General features: G+C 36.1%; 1 protein-coding gene across 3 annotated transcripts in view; it reads right to left on the reverse strand.

Annotated features, from left to right (window-relative positions):
* The window catches only part of zbtb16a (zinc finger and BTB domain containing 16a), a 151,244-nt gene that overhangs the window by 76,789 nt on the left and 52,297 nt on the right, over window positions 1–22,158 (reverse strand). For all 3 annotated transcript variants that reach the window (XM_086160444.1, XM_086160445.1, XM_086160446.1), the window contains exon 4: window positions 17,063–17,160. In XM_086160444.1, the coding sequence (XP_086016570.1) occupies window positions 17,063–17,160 (98 nt within the window). The remainder of the gene's footprint in view (window positions 1–17,062; window positions 17,161–22,158) is intronic.

Below are 22,158 nucleotides of genomic sequence, written 5' to 3' on the forward strand. Positions count from 1 at the left end.
CGGCAGCTAGACTCCACGCGCCCCTATGTCGGTTATTTTTCACTTCCAACCGTCAATCTTTACTTTATCATTCCGGGTTTATCAGGTGAGCGTGACGCCGGGTTAGAATTCGTCATTTTGATGTTAAAAAAATAAATAAATAAATAATAAAACAAATGTTTGATTCTATCGCAGGATAAGACACTTTGCTGTGTCTGCGTTTTGATTTAAATCAGCGGTTCCCAGCCACCTGATGGAAAACGCTGTCTCGGTTTCCTCACTGAACAGGTTGACAGTTTGACGGCAAACATCTGTATGGAGGTTGTTTCCTGCTGGAAGCTGAACTCATTACGTCTCCGTGCTCCTTCTGTCTCTCAGTTTAAGCCCCGTCGAGACGCTCGGCGCTTGTTCTCTCGCAGGAAACTCTTATATTTCGGTTAAATATTCATCAAATCACACTATTCTTGCCTGGACTCGAAAAAAAGAAAAAACAAAAAGGAGGCTTGTAATCCACAGCATCTGTGGGAGTGTTTAGGAGGACACATGGTTTTTCAGTCATTTGTTTTGTATAATTTTGTTTTATTTTCAAGCGACCTTTACATATTTTCCGACTGGTTGCGGGGTCTCTCTTGCCGAATAATAATGTTTGACAAATTCAAAAACAATGAAGTAAATTCTCCACTTGAAAGTTTACCAGATGTTCTCCGATGTTTCTCGAATCTAAGCAAAAAAAAAAAAAAAAAGTTTCATTTTAATTTTTTGGATTTATTAAGTGCACTTCCACAAATTATAACCGGCAAACAGAAATATAACACAAAAAAGGAAAAAAGGAAGGCTTGCAAAAAAACAGGACTGAAGAAAAGAATTTCTTAGGAACCCCCCTGTGCCCCCAAAAATAAAAACTACAAGGAGAAATCAGAAAACAGCAATTCCCGCACATCAACACTAGGGACAGCATGGGTCGCCGCTCCCTGACATTTTATTATTCGGCTGACGAGCCGTTTGAGACCCAGGAATTGGCGTTTAAAAAAAGGAAAGAAGAAAAAAAAAAAAGACCTGTTTACGGCCGCATTGAAGTGCAGCTCGCTGCAACAGGCCGTATTAGTATTCGGCGGCCGCCCGCTTGTTTTCAACAGTTATAACACAATATCCATGCTCTGCTTTTATGTCGCACCTCCCAGTGGAATTAGCGGCATAAAAGCCATCCTTATGTGTCGCGGCTACTTCCAGATGGCTTTTGGAAAGGAGCTTTTTATCTGGCACTCTGCTTCACTCGCTCCCCGGCTCCTTTCACTTTCCGCCCCCCCCCCACCCCACCACATGAAAAGTGCCGTCGGCAGATCTTCGCTCAGCCGGGTTCATTCTCTCTTCATCCCCAAATATAAAAAGTTTCAAAGAGCATTTCATGTGGGAGCCTCGTCCATAAATGGGATTCATAGCTTTCTAATCTGCGCTGCGAAATTGATCTAAAAAGTTTCCCAAAGCTACTGGCCAACTTACATAATGCAATAAAAAAAAAGAAAAGAAAAAAAAAAAAAAAGACCCTGCCTGCAAGGATATTTACTTTTCGTACTATTTGTGACACAAACCCACACACAAGAGCACTTTGTTTTCCCGGTCAGGATGGGAACACAGTCCCATGCAAAGAGAAGTAAAACACTTTGTTAAAATTCTACCAAGTGGTTTTTAAAACTATTGCATGACCTAAAAACCAACAAAAACAAACAAATAAACAAAAAAAGGAGTGATCTGAAAACTAGCTGGAGGTGACATTGAGAAATGTAAAAGAATTTGCCTGTATTGAACTGAAAAAGAGGAGGAAATTGTAAAAAAAAAAAGGTTGAATTTAAACAAACACAATTAAAATGATCAGAAATGGAAAAAAAAGGAATTTAAAAACTTCTGCAAATGGACAAAAGACCTTGAAACAAAACAACGCAAAAAAAAAAGTGAAATTGCCGAGAAGATATTTCTTAAGAACTTCCATCAAAGAATTTTCCTGGAGTGAACTGAAAAGGGTCAAGAAATTGCCTTAAAAAAAGGGAAAATAAACACGCTGAATTTTAATGATTACAAGGACTTGAAATGATTAGAAATGAAAAAAAAAAATTAAACATCTGCAAATGGACAAAAAACCTAAAATAAAATAAAATATATACAATTATTTTCAAATCACCAAAAAACATCTAAATAAGTAAGAAAGAAGATATTTCTTTTGACCTTGCATGTGGTTACCTTGGAACATGAAAGAATTTGCCTGGACTGAACTGGGAAGGGGCACGAAATTGCATGAAAATAAGGAAAAAAAAGACTGAATCTTAATTACGATATGTGCTTGAAGTGATTAGTAATGGGCAAGAAAAAAAACAAGTTAAAAACATCTGCGAATGGAAAAAAAAACAAAAACACTGAAAATAAATAAGAATGAAAAATATTCTGATATCACTAAAATAAAATCTAATGAAAAATTTGCTAGAGGTGACCTTACAACTTGAACAAATTTGATGAAAATTTTAAAATACAAAAAAAAAAATGAGAAAAGGCTTAAGATAAACAACGACAAGGACTTAAAATTATTATAAACAGCCAGGCCAAAAGTGATTAAAAACATCTGCAATTGAACAAAGATAACCTTAAAAAAGAAAAAGAAAAATACTTTGAAATTGAAAAAAAAAGATCCGAATCCAAAAATAGTGACCTGAAACTAGCAAGGGCTAACTTGAAATGTTAAATAATTTGCCTGGATTGAACTCAAAAGGGGCAAGAAATTGCTTACCGAAAAAAAAAGGAAAAAAAAAAAAAATGACAACAAGGATTTGAAGTGATTAGAAATTGGGAAAAAAAGGAATCTAAAACATCTGCAAACAGACAAAAAAGACTTTAATATCTAAACAAAAAAAGATGGCATAAAATGAAGGGGTAAAATAACTTCACAATTAAAAAAAGGCTCCACTCTAATAATAATAATAATAATAATAACAATAATAATAATAATAATAATAATAATTATTATTATTATTATTATTATTATTATTATTATTATTGAAAATTAAGAGAAAAAAAGGAGCACGACAATAACGATCATTTGCCCCTAGCAGCAGGAGTGGGCACCATAAAAACATGTTTAAAAACGATTCAAGTCAGAACTATATTTCCGATCGTCGACGCGATGGAACGGTGAAGACGATGGTGAGAGAAAGATCCACAAGACTGAAACAACGCATTAAATAAAGGGAATTTGAAGATCTCAGTGACACAAAGGATATGTTGTTCGAGGCGATGGTCGACGTGGGCACATTCCAGGCGGCCATTACGCCAGCGACAATCTAATGGCACGCTGTTAAATCGTTACCGCAACAATGTGTCGCTGTACGTTCGGATTTTCCCGTCACACGCTCTGCCAACACTCTCAGGTGAGACGTCGCCATGACGGCAAGGACACATAGACGCCTGTCAGCCAGTCTGATGCGGCAGCGGAATGACTGTGCGTCACACACGTGGGAACATGCCGGGGCTAATTGGCAAGAAATGACATACATATTTGAAATAGATTACATACGTATCGGTGAGGATTGAGCGAGGGCTGTGTGTGGGGAAAATATAACTACAATAAAAATGTAATACATCAGTGAGATTTAATCACAAAAGAGCTAATATGAATTAAAAAATAAAAAAAGAACACAGCAATTTCTGTCATAATTTTAAAAAATGAACCAGAAATTTTATAAAACATAATTTACCAAAAATGTCATTGTTCTTTTTTCAAATCACAGAAACTATGTTAAATCATTCAAAAAATGAATTGGCTATTTTACAAAAATAATCCAAATAATTACCAGAAAAGTTGAATAAATTTTTTTTTAAATGACCCAGAAATTTTACGAAAAATAATCCAAACTTTTTTTTTCTTTTTAAAATTGACAGGGATTTTTTTTTAAAGGATACAATATTTTACAAAAGTATATTAATATATTACTAATAATTATCAAAATAAAAGTTACATTATTTTGAAGAAAAATGATGAAAAAACTTTACGAGCTATAAAGAGAAAATAATTAATAAAAAAGCATTGCAGAAAAATGTAAAATTAATTAAAGAGGGAGCAAGAAAATCTTGCAAAAAATAACCAATTCTGACTGACTTGAAAAAAGGAATCATATTCAGAAAATGAACAGGAAATGTTATGCCAAATTATTGCAAAAAAAGAAAATCACATCAAATCATTAAGAAAGTGAAAATAGTATGACAGGAATTCAGAAATTCAAACTCAAAAACAGAAAAAAAAATAGCAAGATGGAGTTTTCTAAAATACATGAAGACATATTGAAATCCCACTGCAAGAAACCTCAAGAAGAGATAGAAAATTCTGCAATACATGCCCCACGTCCCCCAAAATGATATCACTTCATACGTTTCAGACGAAAAGTAAATGGGGTTCGGGGGGGTCAAAGCTCTCCGCGCCATCTCATCCAATCTCTAAAGGGACGTCTCTTTTCCGTGCCGTTCCTCATCTATTTGCAGGCGGTGGTGACATTTTACCCGTTGGGTTGCGAGCTCGTTCCCGCATCCCGATCTCGAGAAGCTTGGCGCGAGCGTCCCGGATAAATGTGCCCCCCCCCCCCCCCCCCCAAAACCCGTCCCCAGCGCTGCCGTTGCTTCCGTACGCGTGCATGCGTGCGCTGGCACGGCAACACAATCCATAGCAGCCACAGGCTCCGATCTATTTTCTGCTCAGCTGGTTTTAAATGAAGTTATTATGACTCATTAAAATGCCCACAAGCTTGTGGAAGTCGGCCAATTACCATTTAAATTTAGCCTCCCGCTCTCACGACCTTATCTACCCCCCCTCCCCTACCCTTCCCCCTGGCCGGCCCGGCGCTCATCATCTTCTGGGGGGGGGGGGGGGGTCTGTTTGTCATCCCCCCCCCCAAACCCCCTATTTATACGCTCATACACTCACTGCTGTGACACAATGAATGAAAGGAGATAAAAGGTGGAACTGATTCATGAGGGTATTTCTGCGTTCTCAAAGCATATTTGTATAACCCCATAAGCGAGATATTATATCAACATGCACGACACACACACACACTCGTGCACACACAGGCGCAATAGGGGTGCATAGCAGCAGCTCCTTCAAAACTGGTAAATACCACTAATTGGTGAGCAGAGTAGCACAACTTGACCTTGACTGGAGTTTTTACAACCGCACGCATGCACGCGTGCACACACACGTTTTTTTTTTTAGCATTTTTTTTTAGTTTTTGTAGAGCTGGAATTTGGTTTCACACAGTTATTCCAGCGCAAAAATGATTTTCTGACGTGACTGTGCGGCGTCGGACTTCAGTGAGCGGAAAAACATTTATCGAGAGTTGAATCGAAGTGTTTTGGATTTTAAACTCTTATTTATTGAGTTCTTTCTGATTTTATCCTTTTTTTTGGTTTTCTTTTTCATCTAGCCAAGCGATGGTCTGCCTCCTCTGTTGTTTAATTTCTGCTAATTCCCCAGCCACTGATTGCCATTTGTGTTTTTTTGTTATTTCCGCTAATCACACTTTACCCTCGTGATATTTTTGATGATTTAATAAAAACATTTTCCCCCAAGTAACTACCCACTGATTTTTGCCCATTTTTTCAAATCATATTTTATAATGACTCTCTGCTGCTTTTTTATTCATTTTTTTTATTTCACAGTATAATCTGAAAAATTATTGGGAAAAAAATTATTGGAAAAAAAGGATATTATTTCCAATACAGCAACTCTTTTAGCTTGTTATAAATCGCCCTTTGTTTTTTATTTGCACTGATTTCTTTTTTTTTTTTCTATTTGTATTCAGAAACTCAGCCAAGAACGTCTTACTGGTTTCGTGTTTTTTTTTCTCTTCCTGACTCACAAAGCTGACGTCGGAGCAGGTGGTTGATGATGATGAAGTTAACAACCTCCGCATCTGGATAAACGCCGACGGGAATTTAGTCCGTCGGCACTTCCTCTAAAAAAAGACTGAGTACCTGGAGAGCGGCCAGAATCGGTCCACCTGAACCCTTCACCCCCAACATCCCAAAACATGCACACACACTCACACACACATCTGCTGCTTATGTGGGTGGGTGTGTGATTGTATGTGTGAAAATTAAGCAATGTACTGCTTGCTTAGAGATACCGCCTTCAAGAATTTTATTATTTTAAAGAAAAAAGAAAGAATTGGAAATTTTAATTTGACATATTTCTTTTTCTTACCAATATTTTGCCAATTCGGCCTTCGTCTTAAGATAATTTCTTGTAACTATTTAGGGGTGATTTATTATAAATTAAAATTTTATTCATGTAACTTTTAACTCTGTGACTTGAGAAAACTCTCCTGAGATCTCCTTTTCTTGGATGATATTTTTCTTTTTTTTAAATCATTTTTCAAAACCCTTAACTATTCAGTCAATTTATTGCAAGATTTGAAATATATTTGTCACATTTTAAAAAGATTTGCAGCTACTTTTTACAATAAGATAAGATGAAATTAACTTTATTGATCCCCATAGGAGAAATTATAATGAAAAGTTATAATGAAAAAAAAAAAGTGGAAATAAATATGAATGTAATATAAGTAGAAGGGCAGAGAACAGAAGATAGCAAGACAAAAAAAAAAAAAAAATCACAAATAAATAGATAGCAGATAAATAGACAGCAGACAACAACAGCAACAACAACATCAGGGATGACAATGGGCCACATCGAGGAACAGTGAGGGTGAAAAATACACAACTAGAACTAAACAACAATATAAATAGTGACAGAAATAAATAAATAGCAATGAATAAAATAAATAAACAAAAGTAGGCAGTATGTTTACGGGCTGGGGCAAACAAGGATAAGCATTCACTTCTGGAGTTGGCTGAAGGGGCTGCACATAAGCTCGTCATATTTATCTGATTCTTATTTAATTTCCCATAGATTCTGCAGATTCTTCAAATTTTTGGAGGATTTTCTTTTCTTCTTCCTTTTCTAATTTTTTTCAGGTCATTCTCTTTGTCACCAGATCATCTCATCCAGATCATTTCATATTTATGTAGATATATATGTTTAATTTTTTTCAAATTTCACCTGCTTTGCTTTTGCCATTCTTGGCCATTTCCGGCTGTTATTGACTCCTTTTCACCAAATGCTCTGGTTTCCTGCAGCCTCAATGCACCACATGAAAACATGCCATCCCCCTTAATAAACATCCATCTCCCGAACCTTCACTCACACTGCTCTTATAGCCGAATCTTTATATATGTATATAAAAAAAAAAGCCCTTTACTATCACTGTATCCCCGGGTTACGGGCCGGCTGACGCATCTCTTGTCCCCCCCCCCCCCCAAGACACGGCGTTCTGGGAAAACAAAGCGGTCTGGAAGCGAGGAGGGAAGATGGTATGATGGATCAAATCCCAAAATGTAATGGAGTGTGTTGTTGTTGTTTAGAGCAGGAGGCACACAGTGTTACTGTACCACTGCCGCCGCCACTGCCATGACACTCGCTCACCAGAGGGAGAGACAGACAGAGACTTTGCCTCGCATACAAAAATAAGAGCTGGCATGGCAGCGGAATACAGAATAAGGCCGATTGGTGTAGCGGGGCGGGGGTTCGGGGGCTTAGCAACCGCCAGTATTTAAAGCGCCACTGACTAAGCGGAGGGATCAGAGCCGACGCCCGCGAGAAATTCAAACCCCGATAACTTTGATAGTTACCTATCATGATGGTTTTGTTTTGAGGGAGAGAACGGACGGGATTACTATTATTACTATTATCTCAAAATCAGTCATTTTATTGACTCTTCTGAGTCATATTTTTCATAGGATTTTTTTATTTTATTTTACTATTGATTTTGAAGTGATTTATTTCAAGGTTTGCGATCATTTATGGTTGATTTTTATGGTGGATGCCTTGTAATCATTTTAGGATTTTATATATACAAAAACATATTTAAGTTATTTCTTACATTTTTGGAAAAAATGTTTTTTGACAAAAAAATATTGGAAAATTTAGAATTTTTTATTTTTTTTCTGGTTATTTTTTATCAATATTTGTAAGAAAAATTTAGACCACATACTACAAATTCATTAGTATTAGGGTTTGGTAATTTTTTTTCACTTTTAATAATTACTTACAATTTAATTTCTCGCCATGTATATATTATTCTGTTCTTTTTTTTTTAAATTTAATTTGGTGACATTTTGAACATTGCTAGGCTGGTTTTTAATATTTGCTTGAGTCCAAACCACTTTATTATTTTATCTGTATTTTTTTTTTTGGTATTTGTGACGATAAGTGATGTTTTTTACCAGCCTCCCAAGTATAAAAGTCTTGTTCCCAGGCCAGTTACAGTTAATTCCCAGCCATCTATTCCAGGAAAGAGGCTTCAGGTGTCAGGTTAGAAAATCACATAAAAGGGGTGGCTGGTGTTTGTGTCTGTCGATCTGGACGAGACCCTCCTCCTTCTATTTTTATATTTTATTCCCTCCAAAAAACAAAAAAAAAAAAAAAACACTGCTTTTCCAGGAAGGCCAGGTACACGGCGTCCTGGCTAAGGAGCCCAGCTGCTTTCTCAAACACGTTTCCAATGAAGTCACATTTAAGGGCAAAATGAGGTCTAACAAGCCCCCGCGCCCCCTCCACCTCAACCTTCCCTTGCGGGAAAGTATCAGGCTGCAGCTGATCAGTGTTAAAGTCCACCTGCATTGTGTTTCATATGAGTTTATCACAAATGCAGTCAGTACCAATTGCTTAAAAAGGAACAAAAGCTTATTTCAAGTAAATAAGATGCCAAATAATGAAAAAAAAAAGAAAAAAAAAAATCGGGCACATGAAAGCTGGCAAAGGCGACCATTTTATCTCACCTTCGGCGAGAGACTTGCAAAATAAATGTAATTGAATGACAATAAAAAAGAGCAACACATGGAAAAACAAATTTGCAAGAAGAAAAAAGCAAGTATCTAAGATAGGAGTTAATCGTCAGGTGTACAAACTTTATAATTAGTAATAGTTCCTTTAAAAAAAGCTGAGAATACTCAGATAATAATTAATAAGAAATTACCTAAAATCATCTAAATAAAACACCGTAAGATAAGATATGATAGACTTTAATGATGCCTTATCAAAATGGCCTTTATAATTCTGAAAAAAAAAAAAAAAAATGCAAGTAAGGAAAAAAGGTTACAAAACAACAGAAAGGACACAAAAAAACAAGGCCAACAAAGTAGCGTTAAACCGAGTCTGGTTTCGGCTGAACGGGGGGAAGAAAACTGAAAAGAAAAATCTGAATTCCTGTGGACGACGCAGTTTTAGTGGGAGAGTTATGTGTGCCAACAAATGTGTGTGATATAGCGAATTAATCCCATTAATCCCACTGATCCAAAACTTTCACTTTCTATATAGACAATTGTTTTAAACACAAACCAAGCAATGAGGATCTTAATTTGGTATTGATAATGATGGTTAATTTTAAATCTTGACATGTACCCGGTGGCCGTATATGGGAACATATTTGGTTAACAATAACATTTATTTTAGTATTCTTGATATGAATTTAGATATTTAGGTGGTCCCAGATGAGTAGGTGATATTAGAATAAATAAATAGATTACACAATTAAGACAAAATAAGGCTCAGTTTCCTGACGGTAAAAATGTTATCGTTTTTGCGCTTTTAATGTTTTGTTTAGATGGTTCGATTGCACTGTTTGACATCACAACAAAAGGACAAAACATGTCAAACTTGTAAAAACATGTATAAATAAAAATGTGAGTTTTACACTGTACTTTTTTCTGAGCAAATTATTTCCCATTCAAACAATAAATTAACCATAAAATGATCAAGAAATTTCCAGAAAAATAATAGAAAATGAACAAATAAAGAAATAAACAATGTGGAAATGGGAGAAAATTGTAGCGAATTAAGAAATAATAGTTCTCTAGAAAAACAAAAACAAAAAATATTGAAAAATGTTTGCTATCCAGAGGTCAGGTAGTGGTGTTACAGACTGTGCATGTGTGGGTGTATGCGTGTGTGTGTGTTTCGATGTGCACGCCCACATGTGTGCGGGGACAAAAACATCAGCTGTGGTTCAAGAGAAGGACTAAACTGCTTTGCACTTTTTACTTTTTTTTTCAGAACAACTTCTTTTACTTTGCTTTTAATAGCACTTCCCCACTTCCCCCACCATCCCCAGAGTCTGACTCTCTCTTCACACACACACACACACACACACACAAGCACGCACAAAAACACACAGGCAGGAATGTGTGGCCTGGAAGGCAGTCAAGTTTCATTAATTTCTACTCGGTACAGTACAGTGTGTTCCTGGACTCACATCTGCGAGCGATCATAAATACTGGAATGCTGGCAGAACATCCAGACCTGCCGGCACAAATATGTCGTCATCGCTGCGAGGGAAGAGCCGGCGCAGCGCCAAAACAGCCGGCGCCGCGCCAGGACAGCCAGGGCCGTTGAAAGCGCATACAGTGGTTAGAAAAGGGGGGGGAAAAAAAGAAGACATGAGAAAGCCGCGTTCGCGTCAGGATTCTTTGCATTTCTGATGGTCGGGACGAACCCGAAGACGGATTCGGAGCGGGTTTTTTAGCATTTCAAGACGAAGGGTCCGATGGGAGGCGAGCGAGCTGTGATGACACATGGGGGGGTCATTTCGGGTCAAGCTAAACCTGTACTTCCTGGTTAATAAAAAGGACGGATGAGGTCAGCGAAACCAGACGAAAAAAGCAAAAAAAAAAAAAAAAAACACCGGAGTCGAAACAAAATAAAATGAACCAGCTGTAAAAAAAAAAAAATGGCGGCACAAAAGTATTATGATAATTAGCAATTATTAGAATTTATAACATCTAGCAATGGACTTGATGAGAAATGTGTTCAAAAAATAACGATGAGATACGGATCTCGGCGACCCATATCCTGATGCGATGCGCATCAATTCTGGAAAAGGCATCATGGCGCACGGGTCACGACAGCGGGGTTGAGACGTGATAGCGATCGCTAGACGACACACTTGACGGCGAGGCGTAAACACCGGGGGCACACAGCTCACTATGTTATGGTCCGCCCTGGATACAATGGCGGAAAAATACAATAACACAAACACACACACTACTGACTGAAACAACACAAATACTCGATTACTTTACTAAGAAATGTCGCCATCGTGTTCAGTTTTAATGACAGCTTGGTGTTTTTTTTCCCAAAATAAAAGTCAGTCTTTGAGGCTGAAAACTGTGTGTGTGCGTGCATGTCGAATATTGTGTTTGTGCTGTTTATCACAAATGTTCTCAGTGTCCCAAACCAAATACACCCGCTGCTTTTTTTTTTTTTTTTTTTTTGCTTTTTTTCCTACAGCCAGTAAAGATCAAGTGACCACATGAAAATGTTGGTCAGGAACAGTCAGTGTGGAAACACTCGTTGGCTGGGCTGACGCACAAAAGCGGTGCCAGAGAAACACACTGGTGAGAGTTGTGTGACAAACCAGTCGCTGGCGCATTTATTTCTATAATGCCCATCCTCCCACTGTGACTGTCAAAGATATTATTAAAGAAAAAAAAAAGAAAAAAAAAAGGAAAAACAATTTTGTCTTTTTGGACAAAATGTAATATTATGACCTCCAGAATGTAACAATAACTATGACATGATATAATAAACACTATCTGATAAAATATGATAGTGTTTAATATTATAACAAAATAAACATTTTCCGGATTTTTTTTCTATTCTTGATTCCATTTCAGTACAATAATTATTTCATTTTTTTTCTACACTTTCTCACGAAATTTCATGTCTTTTCACTCTATTTTATTTTCAAAATCATTTTGAAAATATTTTTCAGTTATTTTCAGCACTGCGTAGTAGCAGAGTAGAATTTGATAGATAGCTCGATAGAGAGATAGATAGATAGATAGATAGATAGATAGATAGATAGATAGATAGATAGATAGATAGATAGATAGATAGATAGACAGACAGACAGACAGACAGACAGAAAGTATTTTCTTCAACGATTTCCTCAACATACATTATGACATATATTAAGAGATTTTTTTTCTTCTTTTTCTTAGAAAAGTTTCCATCCAAAAAAAAGAAATGTTGGTTAATAATTGATTTTCAGGTAATATGACAATGTTTTTTTTTAAATGACGTACCTTAAAACGTAAATATTTCCCCTCCATTTTGTCCCTTACAGATCTAGCGTTTATATACGTACACACACACACACACACACACACACACACACACATATATATATATACACAGTATATATAATAAATAGGGGATTATAGGCCTGAAAAGCTGGTGAATTGGAGAATCTAATGTGATTAAGCTCAGAGAAACACTGAGAATCCCATCAGAGCAACACAAGGATCTGATGATTGCTGCGTTGGGAGACCTTGCACACACACGTGCACACGTACACAAGCACAGGATCGATAAGATTCTTTGACGCTTGATTATACGTGTGTGGGTTTGGATGCCGTACAGGAACATGAGGAAATACTGGGAAAGACCAAAAGATTGTTAGAATAAGTGCAAAAAAACAAAACTACTGTAAATAGATCAAGAATTTCAATAAAAATTATATCTTATAAAATTTTGTTTATTAATTACTTTTTTATTTTACCTCTCATGTTTCAATTATAGAGGTAAAATTACACAGAAACAAACAAAAAAAAAAACAACAACAAAAAAAATAAGAATAGGAGCAATTTCTTACCTGAAGGAATTTGATTAATTTGATTGTAAAAAAAAACTTTTTTTTTGTTTTTTCCTGCCAAGCACTGATACATACAGAAATATAGCACACTGTTATTTTAATCTTTTTTTTAATCTATATTTTGTTTTATATTTTGTGTATACGTCTTTGTCTGTATGGTGTCTGACTTTCAAGCATGGTGCCTTAGATAAAATACATAATTATTAAGAATAAGAACAATTTTATTTATCCCGAAGGAAATTGTTGTGCCAGAATTACAAGAAAAGTATAACAATAATAAATAATTGTAGAAAATTCTATAAACAGTAAAAAAAAAAAAAAAAAAAAAAAGGGAGACTAAGAAGTAGAAAGTGTCTTATGATTATTATTGTTGTTATTATTATTAACAAGTTTGTTTGGAATAAGACCACTCAACCTCTTTAAATCAATTCAATGCCTTTCAAGGACCCGAATCACTTTCATTGGCTCGGCGGTCAAATGCTTCGTGTTTATTTACGATGACGACAACAGACGGCGGCGAGCAGAACGAGACGAGGCAGGGAGAAGGAGGGAAGAACATGGGAGAAAAAGAAGAAAAAAGGGAAGACAAAAAAATAAAAATAAAAACTGGCACCAGGTGGACTGTACATACTGTACCCTGCACTATGGCAGGAAGCCCGGAGTGGCAGCACGCCAAAGCGTGCACGACCGGCAGACAGACGGATAGACAAGAGGAGAGATGAGTCGAGGGAGGGCACGGCTATGCGTTGTGTTGATATGCATCGTGCATACCAACGAGCCTCCCTCCTCTCCCCGGCTTCATCTCTCATACTCTGTTGCATGTGAAGACAGAGCGAGGGATGGCGGCAGCGGCGGGGAGGGGTTTTTCAGAGACCTGGTAAAAGTGCCATCATACAGAGGGGAGAAGAGGGAGAAAAAAAAAAGCAACCTTTGAAAGGAAAAAAAAAAAAACAAAAGTGGAGGAGGCACAAGAGTTAAAAAAAAAAGATAACAGAGTATGAAAAGGGACTAGACGTTGGTGCCGTCGTTCCGTGAACCGCCGCCTGTCGTGAAACAAGCATCTTTAGCGGCGAGCGGGCGCTGATGTGCGTGTAACAAGTGCAGGTTGATGTGTCACAACACACACGAGCAAAAAAAAAAAAAAAAAAAACTTTTTTGCGTTGCCAAAAATACTACGACCGCATCCTGCTGCCGCTTCTTCCCCTTCCTGGAGAAGCTGAGCTCGTGTTTGATGTAAACAGACAGTTTGTCACAAACTGGGAGCTCATTGTTTACCTGTTGGTGAAAAAAAAAAAAAAAAACTAGAGAAAGAAAAAGCTCGGCTTGATGCTGGAGACAAAAAACAAACAGGAGTGGGAAGTCATTATTTTGATGAAAGAGGGCTTTATCTGTCACGTCGCGCCGAGACGTCTTTCCCGTCTGGAAATCAAACGGGAACATTAAATAATGTCGACTCTGCTCTGCATCAGATGGCAGATTGGGAAATTTGACTGGATGCTAAAAGCAAATTTTTATTCGCTGGAATGGCTTTGATTACTTATTCTCACTGGAAAAAAAGAAAAGAAGAAAATGTAACAAAAAAAAAAAACCTATAATAATAAGGGCGAAATCACATGATATGATGAGGAAAAATCATCCTGACACAGTTATATATATTTTGGGAAATATTTCAGGACAACACCAGGTAAAAAAAATCCTAATAACCAAATAAATAATCATTTAATATTTGTATCAATTTAAATTTAATTATTTTCAAAAAAAAAATTGGTGTGAAAGAAGACGATACAGAGAATAGAGTTAGACGGAGGGGGTTGATTCACTGTGGTGACCCCTGAAGGGAAAAGCTGAAAGAAAAGACGATGAAAAAAAAAATCTAATAAACAGATTAATTGATTAAAAAATAGAGCCATCATTTTATGACACTTTTAAAATATTAAGTGAAAGAGTTTGTCATCTCATGATATTAAAATTGTACTTTAATGGAAAAATAAAATAACCACATAATAAGGATAGGGTTCATTGTCAATTGTAAAAAAAGCTAATAAGTATAAAAACAAAAAGAATAATAAAAATGAATAAATAAATAAATCACAAGTTTAACTATCTCATAACAAAATTATAATAAGAGAACCACGAGGGAATGATGCAAACGCATCTGTGGTGAAAAGAACATTTTGGTGAGCGTCTTCAGCAACTGATTCACTCGTCTTCATTTTTAACCTTCTGAGAGTTTCATGGATCTCAACCAACTCACGCCGCTGCCTCGCAAGTGGAGTTGCAGGCGGAGTTGCAAGCCGAGTAAACGGGGAGAAACACAATATATTCATCCATTTTCACTTCACCGTGGGAAACCGCGAAACCCTTAAGGAGTCAAACGAGCCGAGTCGGACCAGGAGAGGCCAAATCTAGCCCCTTTCTATTTAACAAAAATAAACGCTGGGATATTTCCTCTCGGTGTGTGCACTCTGCCTTTTGTGACAGCGCGGCAGGATTCCTCACAATTTCGACCACTGTTTTGGGAGAGAAAACAAACACTTCCCGCCAAGAAAAAAAAAAAGAAAAAAGAAATGGAGCCTCTAATATGACTTTGAGCTGGCTGAATACGAAGGGCCAAAAAAGTTAAAATAAAAAAAAAAAAATCTGTAATAATTCATCAGTTAAAAATAAGGAAAAACCATAAAATTACTAAACTCAGCTATGAATCATTTCAAAATCAGAAACGGTCATTTTCCAAGGAAGACCCGAATACAAACTCCTGGCGAAAAAGGTAATGAGCTGTTATAAAAAAAAGAAACAGTAATGATTTAAGAAATGGATGGGAAAAATCCCTAATTCATCAAGAAATCTTCTAAAATTGAGACAACCTTAAAAAGATGTAAAAATCAGAGAAACTGCTGCAAGAGAAGGAAAAAAAAAAGATAAAGTAAATAGGCGGCGCCTCTTATGTCACTTTGAGTTGACTGAACACAAACTCACAGGCAGAGTTGAGTGGTTGAAATTTAAAAAGGACTAATAATTCAGTTAAAAATAAGGAAGAAATTATGTAAAAAAAAACATAAGTGCAAGAAAATCTCTCAATCTGGAAATAAATCATCTACAAATCATAAACAGTAATTATCTGAAGAGGACCTGAATACAAACCCACAGCAAAAAAGTTTATGAACTGTTAATATTTAAATCAGTGGTATAAGAAATCATGTAAAAAAATGAATGAGAAAAATCCATAAATTTACCAAGCAAATGTCCCAGTTTTTAAAATTCAGCTAAAGATATGATAAGATCGTGCTTAATTTACCCGGCAGTGGGGGATATTCCCATTTTTAAAAGCAATGAGACAAAGACAAAGAACAGTTAAGGTAGAAGAAACAAATAAGAGCTTCAGGCACGCAGGCAGAAAAATAAAATAAAGTTTCTGCTCCGCCACAAACCTCAAACTGCTTTTGTACCTAGCATATATGACAACACGCCCTGCGACTGACTGGCGACCGATGGATGGATGGATATATGACAACGCACACAGCTAGCCAAAACACACAAATATACCTTTTGTAACAACAACAACAACAAAATAGCTGTATGAAAAACATACAATAAATGCAGCATGAAATAAAGCTCGGACAACATTTGCGTAGCTATGACGGTTAAAGACTACAAATTTGTTGCCAACTACAGATTGAAAAGTGATATTGCTAATTAGCCGCAAGACGTTAGTTTAGGAATAAACTCTTAAACACTGAGACACAACCACTAATCTGTTTTCAATTGCTAGCTGCTAATACCACGCTCGCAGCACCGCTGTGTAAACATTCTTAGATTACTTGCAACTGATTTAAAGAATGCTAACAATGCTAACAGTGGAAAAAAAATAGCAAGGATGTTTCATAGACTTGGGATAACAGTTTCCGTTTAGAGGACTCAAAACATTATCTGCTAACCTTAGCCTAGCTTAAATTTAATCAGTCAGATTAAAACATAATAAGAAATTCCCATTTATTCAGAAGTTGATACCGGCTTTTGCTAAAAATGATTTTGTTTGGTCACGTGTTAGTAAGCTGTTAGCTTTTGCTTCTAAGTATACACATTATTAGCATCAACAAACAAAAACTAGCAGCAAATATTTTTTTCCTTCTGATCTTTCAAGGTTTTTGTGAAGTTTTTTTTTTCTTTTCACACATCTTTAGCCATTCTTCCTTCATATTATTCAACCATCTACCTTTTTTATAAATTCATTTTTTTGTTTTATAAAATCTCAAGTACTGTACAGGACTGCTTTTAACAGCTCAAAATATTTAGCAGGCCAGCAGATGACAAATCCATGTGAAAAGGGGTCTCCTTACCTGAGTGGGACAGTAAATGCATCCGCAGACGAAGGCTGTCCAGGAAACTCTTCCCGCAAAGTTCGCAGCCGTAGGTTTTCATGCCACTGTGCATCTTCCTGTTGACCACAACAAACTGAGGGTCAGAGGTCAAGCAGATCGCAGACATCACAAATAAAACAACTCCTCTTAACCATCTTGCAGCAGGATTGATTGGAAATTGCTCATTTTCCATTTCTTCCTTGCATTCTCAAAAAGCTATTGCTTTCACTGCATGCCATTGGAAGACTGGAAACAAGAACATTGTTCCTAATAGCCATGACATTTTATACTTTTTATTTTATGTTATATTTTATTTTATATTTTTACATGGCAAAATCATGGTGACACAGGCAGAGTGAAACAGTCATATGGTGTTTAATGTGGAAAGCTGTAAAAAGGAAGAAATTATGTAAAAAAAAAAAAAAAAAAAAAAAATTGAAAACACTGAAATTCAGCAAAAAATCATCTAAAAATCAGGAAAAGCAATGTTCTCAAGAAGACCTGAATCTAAAGTCGCAGCCAAATACTTAGTGACCAGCTAAAACGTATAAAATCAGCAACGATTCAGTTAAAAACTGGAAAAAATTATGTAAAAATAATAATTGGAAAACATCTAAGCTCAGCAAGAACTAATTTTAAAATTAGAAACAGTAATTTTCTAAAGTTTATCCGAATAGGAACTCATAGTGCTAAAATATAATGAGCAATTAAATAAAAAAAAAAAACTAAAAAAAAAAAAACAGTCATGATTGATTTAAAATTAAGGGAGGAATTATGTAATAGAATAAGCAGGTACATTTAGCAAGAAATCATTTAAAAACAAGAAACAATAATTTTCTAAAGATGACCTAAGTGAATGAGCTTAAAAAATATAAAAATTGGAGTAGTAATAATTTGGTTAAAATGAATTTTTTAATATGTTGCTTTTATTTCTGTATATTGTATATTTTTCTATTTTATTTTCTATTCTATCTTAAAATGCTGTGATGCCTGCCCACAGACACAAACATTTATCTATTTATTTATTTGTAATATCCCAGTTTTGTTTTTTTTCCTTTAAGGACAGTAAGGAGGGAGAGAATGATCTACACAGGTTGGCAAAACAAAGAGATAAAGATGGAAAGGATGTACAACAGGTCCAGGTGATTAAGGATAAAGAGGGAAAAGTATTGACAGATGGTTCAAGAGTGATGAGAAGATGGAAAGACTACTTTGAAGAGTAGATGAATGCGGAAAATGAAAAAGAGGCAAGGGTAGAAGAGGTGACTATTGTTGACCACAAAGTAGCAGAGATTAGTAAAAGTGAAGTGAGGAAGGCATTGAAGAGGATGTTGAGTGGAAAGGCAGTTTTCACTGATGATATACCTGTGAAGGGCAGCGGTAGATTTCTGACTAGATTATTCAACAGGATCTTAGAGATTGAGAAGATGCCTGACGAATGGAGACAAAGTGTGATGGTGCCCATTTTTATGAACAAGTGGGATGTGCAGAATTGCGGCAACTATCGAGTGATAACGTTGATGAGCCATACAATGAAGTTATGGAGGAGAGTAATGGAAACTTGACTGAGAGCGGAAGTCAGCATTTGTGAACAACGGTATGACTTCATGCCTAGAAATAGTACTACAGATCCAGTGTTTGCTTTGAGAATGCTAAAAGAGAAGTACAGAGGAGGCCAAAGGGCGCTGCATTGTGTTTTTGTAGACCTAGAAAAGCATATGACAGGGTGCCAAGAGAGGAACTCTGGTATCATAAGAAGAAATCTGGAGAGGCAGAGAAGTATGTTAGACTGGTGCAGGACATGTATGCTAGCTGTGAGATTGGTTCAAGCAGGTTGGAATGGGTGAAGAAAAGTGTTTGGGGTACTATTCGATAGAAGGCTATCAGCCAGAATGAAAGGAAAGGTGTACAAGACAGTGGTGAGACCAGTGATGCTGTATGGCCAAGACTCAGTTGACGAAAAGACAGGAGGCAAAGCTGGAGATCGCAGAGGTGAAGATGTTGAGGTTCTCGTTGGGAGTGACCAGGATGGATAGGATCTGGAATGAGTCTACCGGAGGAACAGCACATGTTAGATGTTTTGGAGAGATGGTCAGAGAAGCCAGACTGAGATGGAGGTACAGAGGAGGGATAGTGAATATATTGGTAGACAGAATTGTATTATCATTTTGAACATGTCTCTTTTTGGTTGCAGAAAATATACAAATTTAGAGTGAAGCAGGCAAAATGTCAAACTGCAGAGTTTGTGCCAAAAAATGAAGTCCCCATAATAACTTTACTGGATGGCAAACATCAGGTCCCGGTCTCAAGGCGGCGGCACCGTTTTACAATACTGTGTGACTCATCACTTGTGGACTGATTTTCAAGAATTTTATACAATATCCACCCAATATCATTCAATTTTTTTCATTTTTTTTTTAATTTTCATTTGTTGCAATTTTTTAGGTGATATCCTCCTTTTTAGCAGGAGTCGGGTATATAGTACTTCCTCTCTGATTTGTAAATTTCAAATAGTTCTATAAATCTATCTATAAATAAGACTATTTATTGTATTATTTAACAAAACACAGGAGGCATTTCCTGCTCACTTGTGAAAAAAAATGAAAAAAATAATATCGGTGTGTGTTTTCAAAGAAATTGATTGAAAAATGCTTTTAGGTGATGGAAATGATATTATTAAAAAAATGTGGAAAAAATAAACACCCAAAGAATCTCAGTTTTCTCAACATAAACAATACAGACAATTTACTTATTCATGACCCTGTGGGGACTCATTTTAATCAATTAGACCATAAAGTGCCACAAAATATCAATTTTAAGGTTTCCTGCTCATCTAATTCTGACTATCACTTAAAGCCCTCATGTTTTTAAAGAATTCTATCTCAGTTTTCCAGGAAATGTTATTTTTTTACTTACCCTAAAATGCCATGCTACTTTCAGGACTTTTCAAGCCCATTTCTTGCTAATTTTCCAGCAAATATATAAATATATATATAACTTTATATATATACTATATACTATATACTATATATACTATACTATACTATAAATTAAGGCAATATCTTGTTCATTAAATACGGTTTTCGATTACAGTTCAGAAATTTTTTGCTGGATTACAGATAACTGTTGCTAATATTTAAAGGAATTTTCGGACGTTTCATTCATACTCGACTCATATATTAGATTTTCTATTTATTTCTGAATTCTCTCATAATCCCTCGCAGGAAATATTCTCTCCTTTGCCATCAATCCATGGATGAGCCACGAGCCAAACTGCTCCCCCTTGGAGCAGTTTGGTAAAATTAAAAAAAAAAAAAAGTAAAAAGTAAAAAAGTAAAATAAAAAAACAAACAAACTGTGTTTTGCTCGAATTGCTGACACTTGAGTAATAATAATAGTAATAATCACAAAAATAAATATGAGCTCAGAAGTAGCTGTCTATTGAGTTAGTAGCAACGCCGGGTGAATCCTCAACACGCACACTCACAGCACCAGTCTGAATCGAGTCCCCGAAAACAGCCAGACACAAAGATACACAAAAGGAGCCATTTCTTCTCTTTTTTTTTCCACTACCGGCGAAAATCACAGGTGAAGTGCGACACTTTCACCTCGATAAGAGGTGACACAGCGGCGCTGTAAACACACAACACACTGCCACACAAAGCCTCTCAAAGGCCTTTTGTGCATCGCTTCAATTGCGGCATTGTGCCCCCCGACAGACACTGATAAGCTGCGGATGGACTTATTAAGACCGATGGTCCCGACGCTGTTTGTGTGTCCGTTGCGAGACGAGCAAGTTGCGTTTCAGCGGCTTAACTCCGCTCACGTCTTCCTCCACTGACCCATTTTGGCTGGGGACGGCAGCTGGTCCCGCTTTTGTTCTCCTTCCAACGGTGTACTCAATAGGAGAAGACAACTTAATGATTGGATACAAATTTTAGAAAAATAGACCAAATGTTTCTGGAAAATTAAAAAAAAAAAAAAAGAACAGCGATCAACAATGAAGAGTGACTTGAAAATTCAAGAAATTTCTTTTAAATTTCCCCATCAAAGTAGTTAAATGAAATGACAAGAACAAATTATCTCAAAATTAGGAGGGATATATGAGTAAAGATATATGTAGGTATTTTAAAATGATCAAAAAGGGGGGAATTTGAATTATGGAACTGGATTTTTTTAATTAGGGGGAAAAAAAAACAAATGTTTGGTAAAAATTTGGCCAAAAAGTAATGAACTAACAAACACAAAAAACAGCTTTATATATCAGCCTGAAACAACTTGAGCCACAACTGAAATTAACTAGTAATCGATAATTAGTTCAATTGATTATACCATAACGTACCATGTAAATGTGATGCTCCTGATTTTTTTTAATAAATCTATTGGGAATACCTTGATTGAAAAATGCTCTTCAAATTATGAATATTGTTGTTGTTTTTTTTAAATTAGGGGGAAAAAATATTATGAAAAATCTGGTAAAAATTTGGCAAAAAAAAGCCCCAAAAACCTTAGACATAAAAACTATTTATTTATGTGATTTATCAACAAAAACAAATTGAGCCACAACTGGAGGCTAAATATTTATTGATAATACATAATAAGTTATGCATGACATTGACAGGACTTATTTCAAATCGATTGCAGCATAAAGTACCATAATAAATAATCAGGCGTTCCTGATTTTTTTTTTGTCAAAAAAAGTCAAAAAAATTGACAAGGAATAAGCAGAATGAGCTGGATTTTGACAAAATAATCTCAAACGAGAAAAAAAAATAAAATTTATTAGACGATGAATAACCCTTACATACCAAGTCAACCATGGTCACAATACACACACACACATACACTTGTCGCCATTAAAACCTACTCGGGCTGTTAACTCCATTAATAATAAACTTTGTCCAACTGTCATGCAGTAAACTTTGGAGTTATCATTTGTCCACTAAACATTCTTCAATCACCTACCTCCCTTGTGAAGTAAATACTTAAAAATGCGTTGCAGACCTCGCTCTCTCGATCCGCCGTAAATTAATACAAACATGAAGCACGGCCTCAAACTGTCAATTTTTCTTTAA

Source organism: Fistularia commersonii, chromosome 15 (genome assembly GCF_037954325.1).
Source record: "Fistularia commersonii isolate RoL2024-O1a breed Wild chromosome 15, RoL_Fcom_v1.0, whole genome shotgun sequence".
Lineage (NCBI taxonomy): Eukaryota > Metazoa > Chordata > Actinopteri > Syngnathiformes > Fistulariidae > Fistularia > Fistularia commersonii.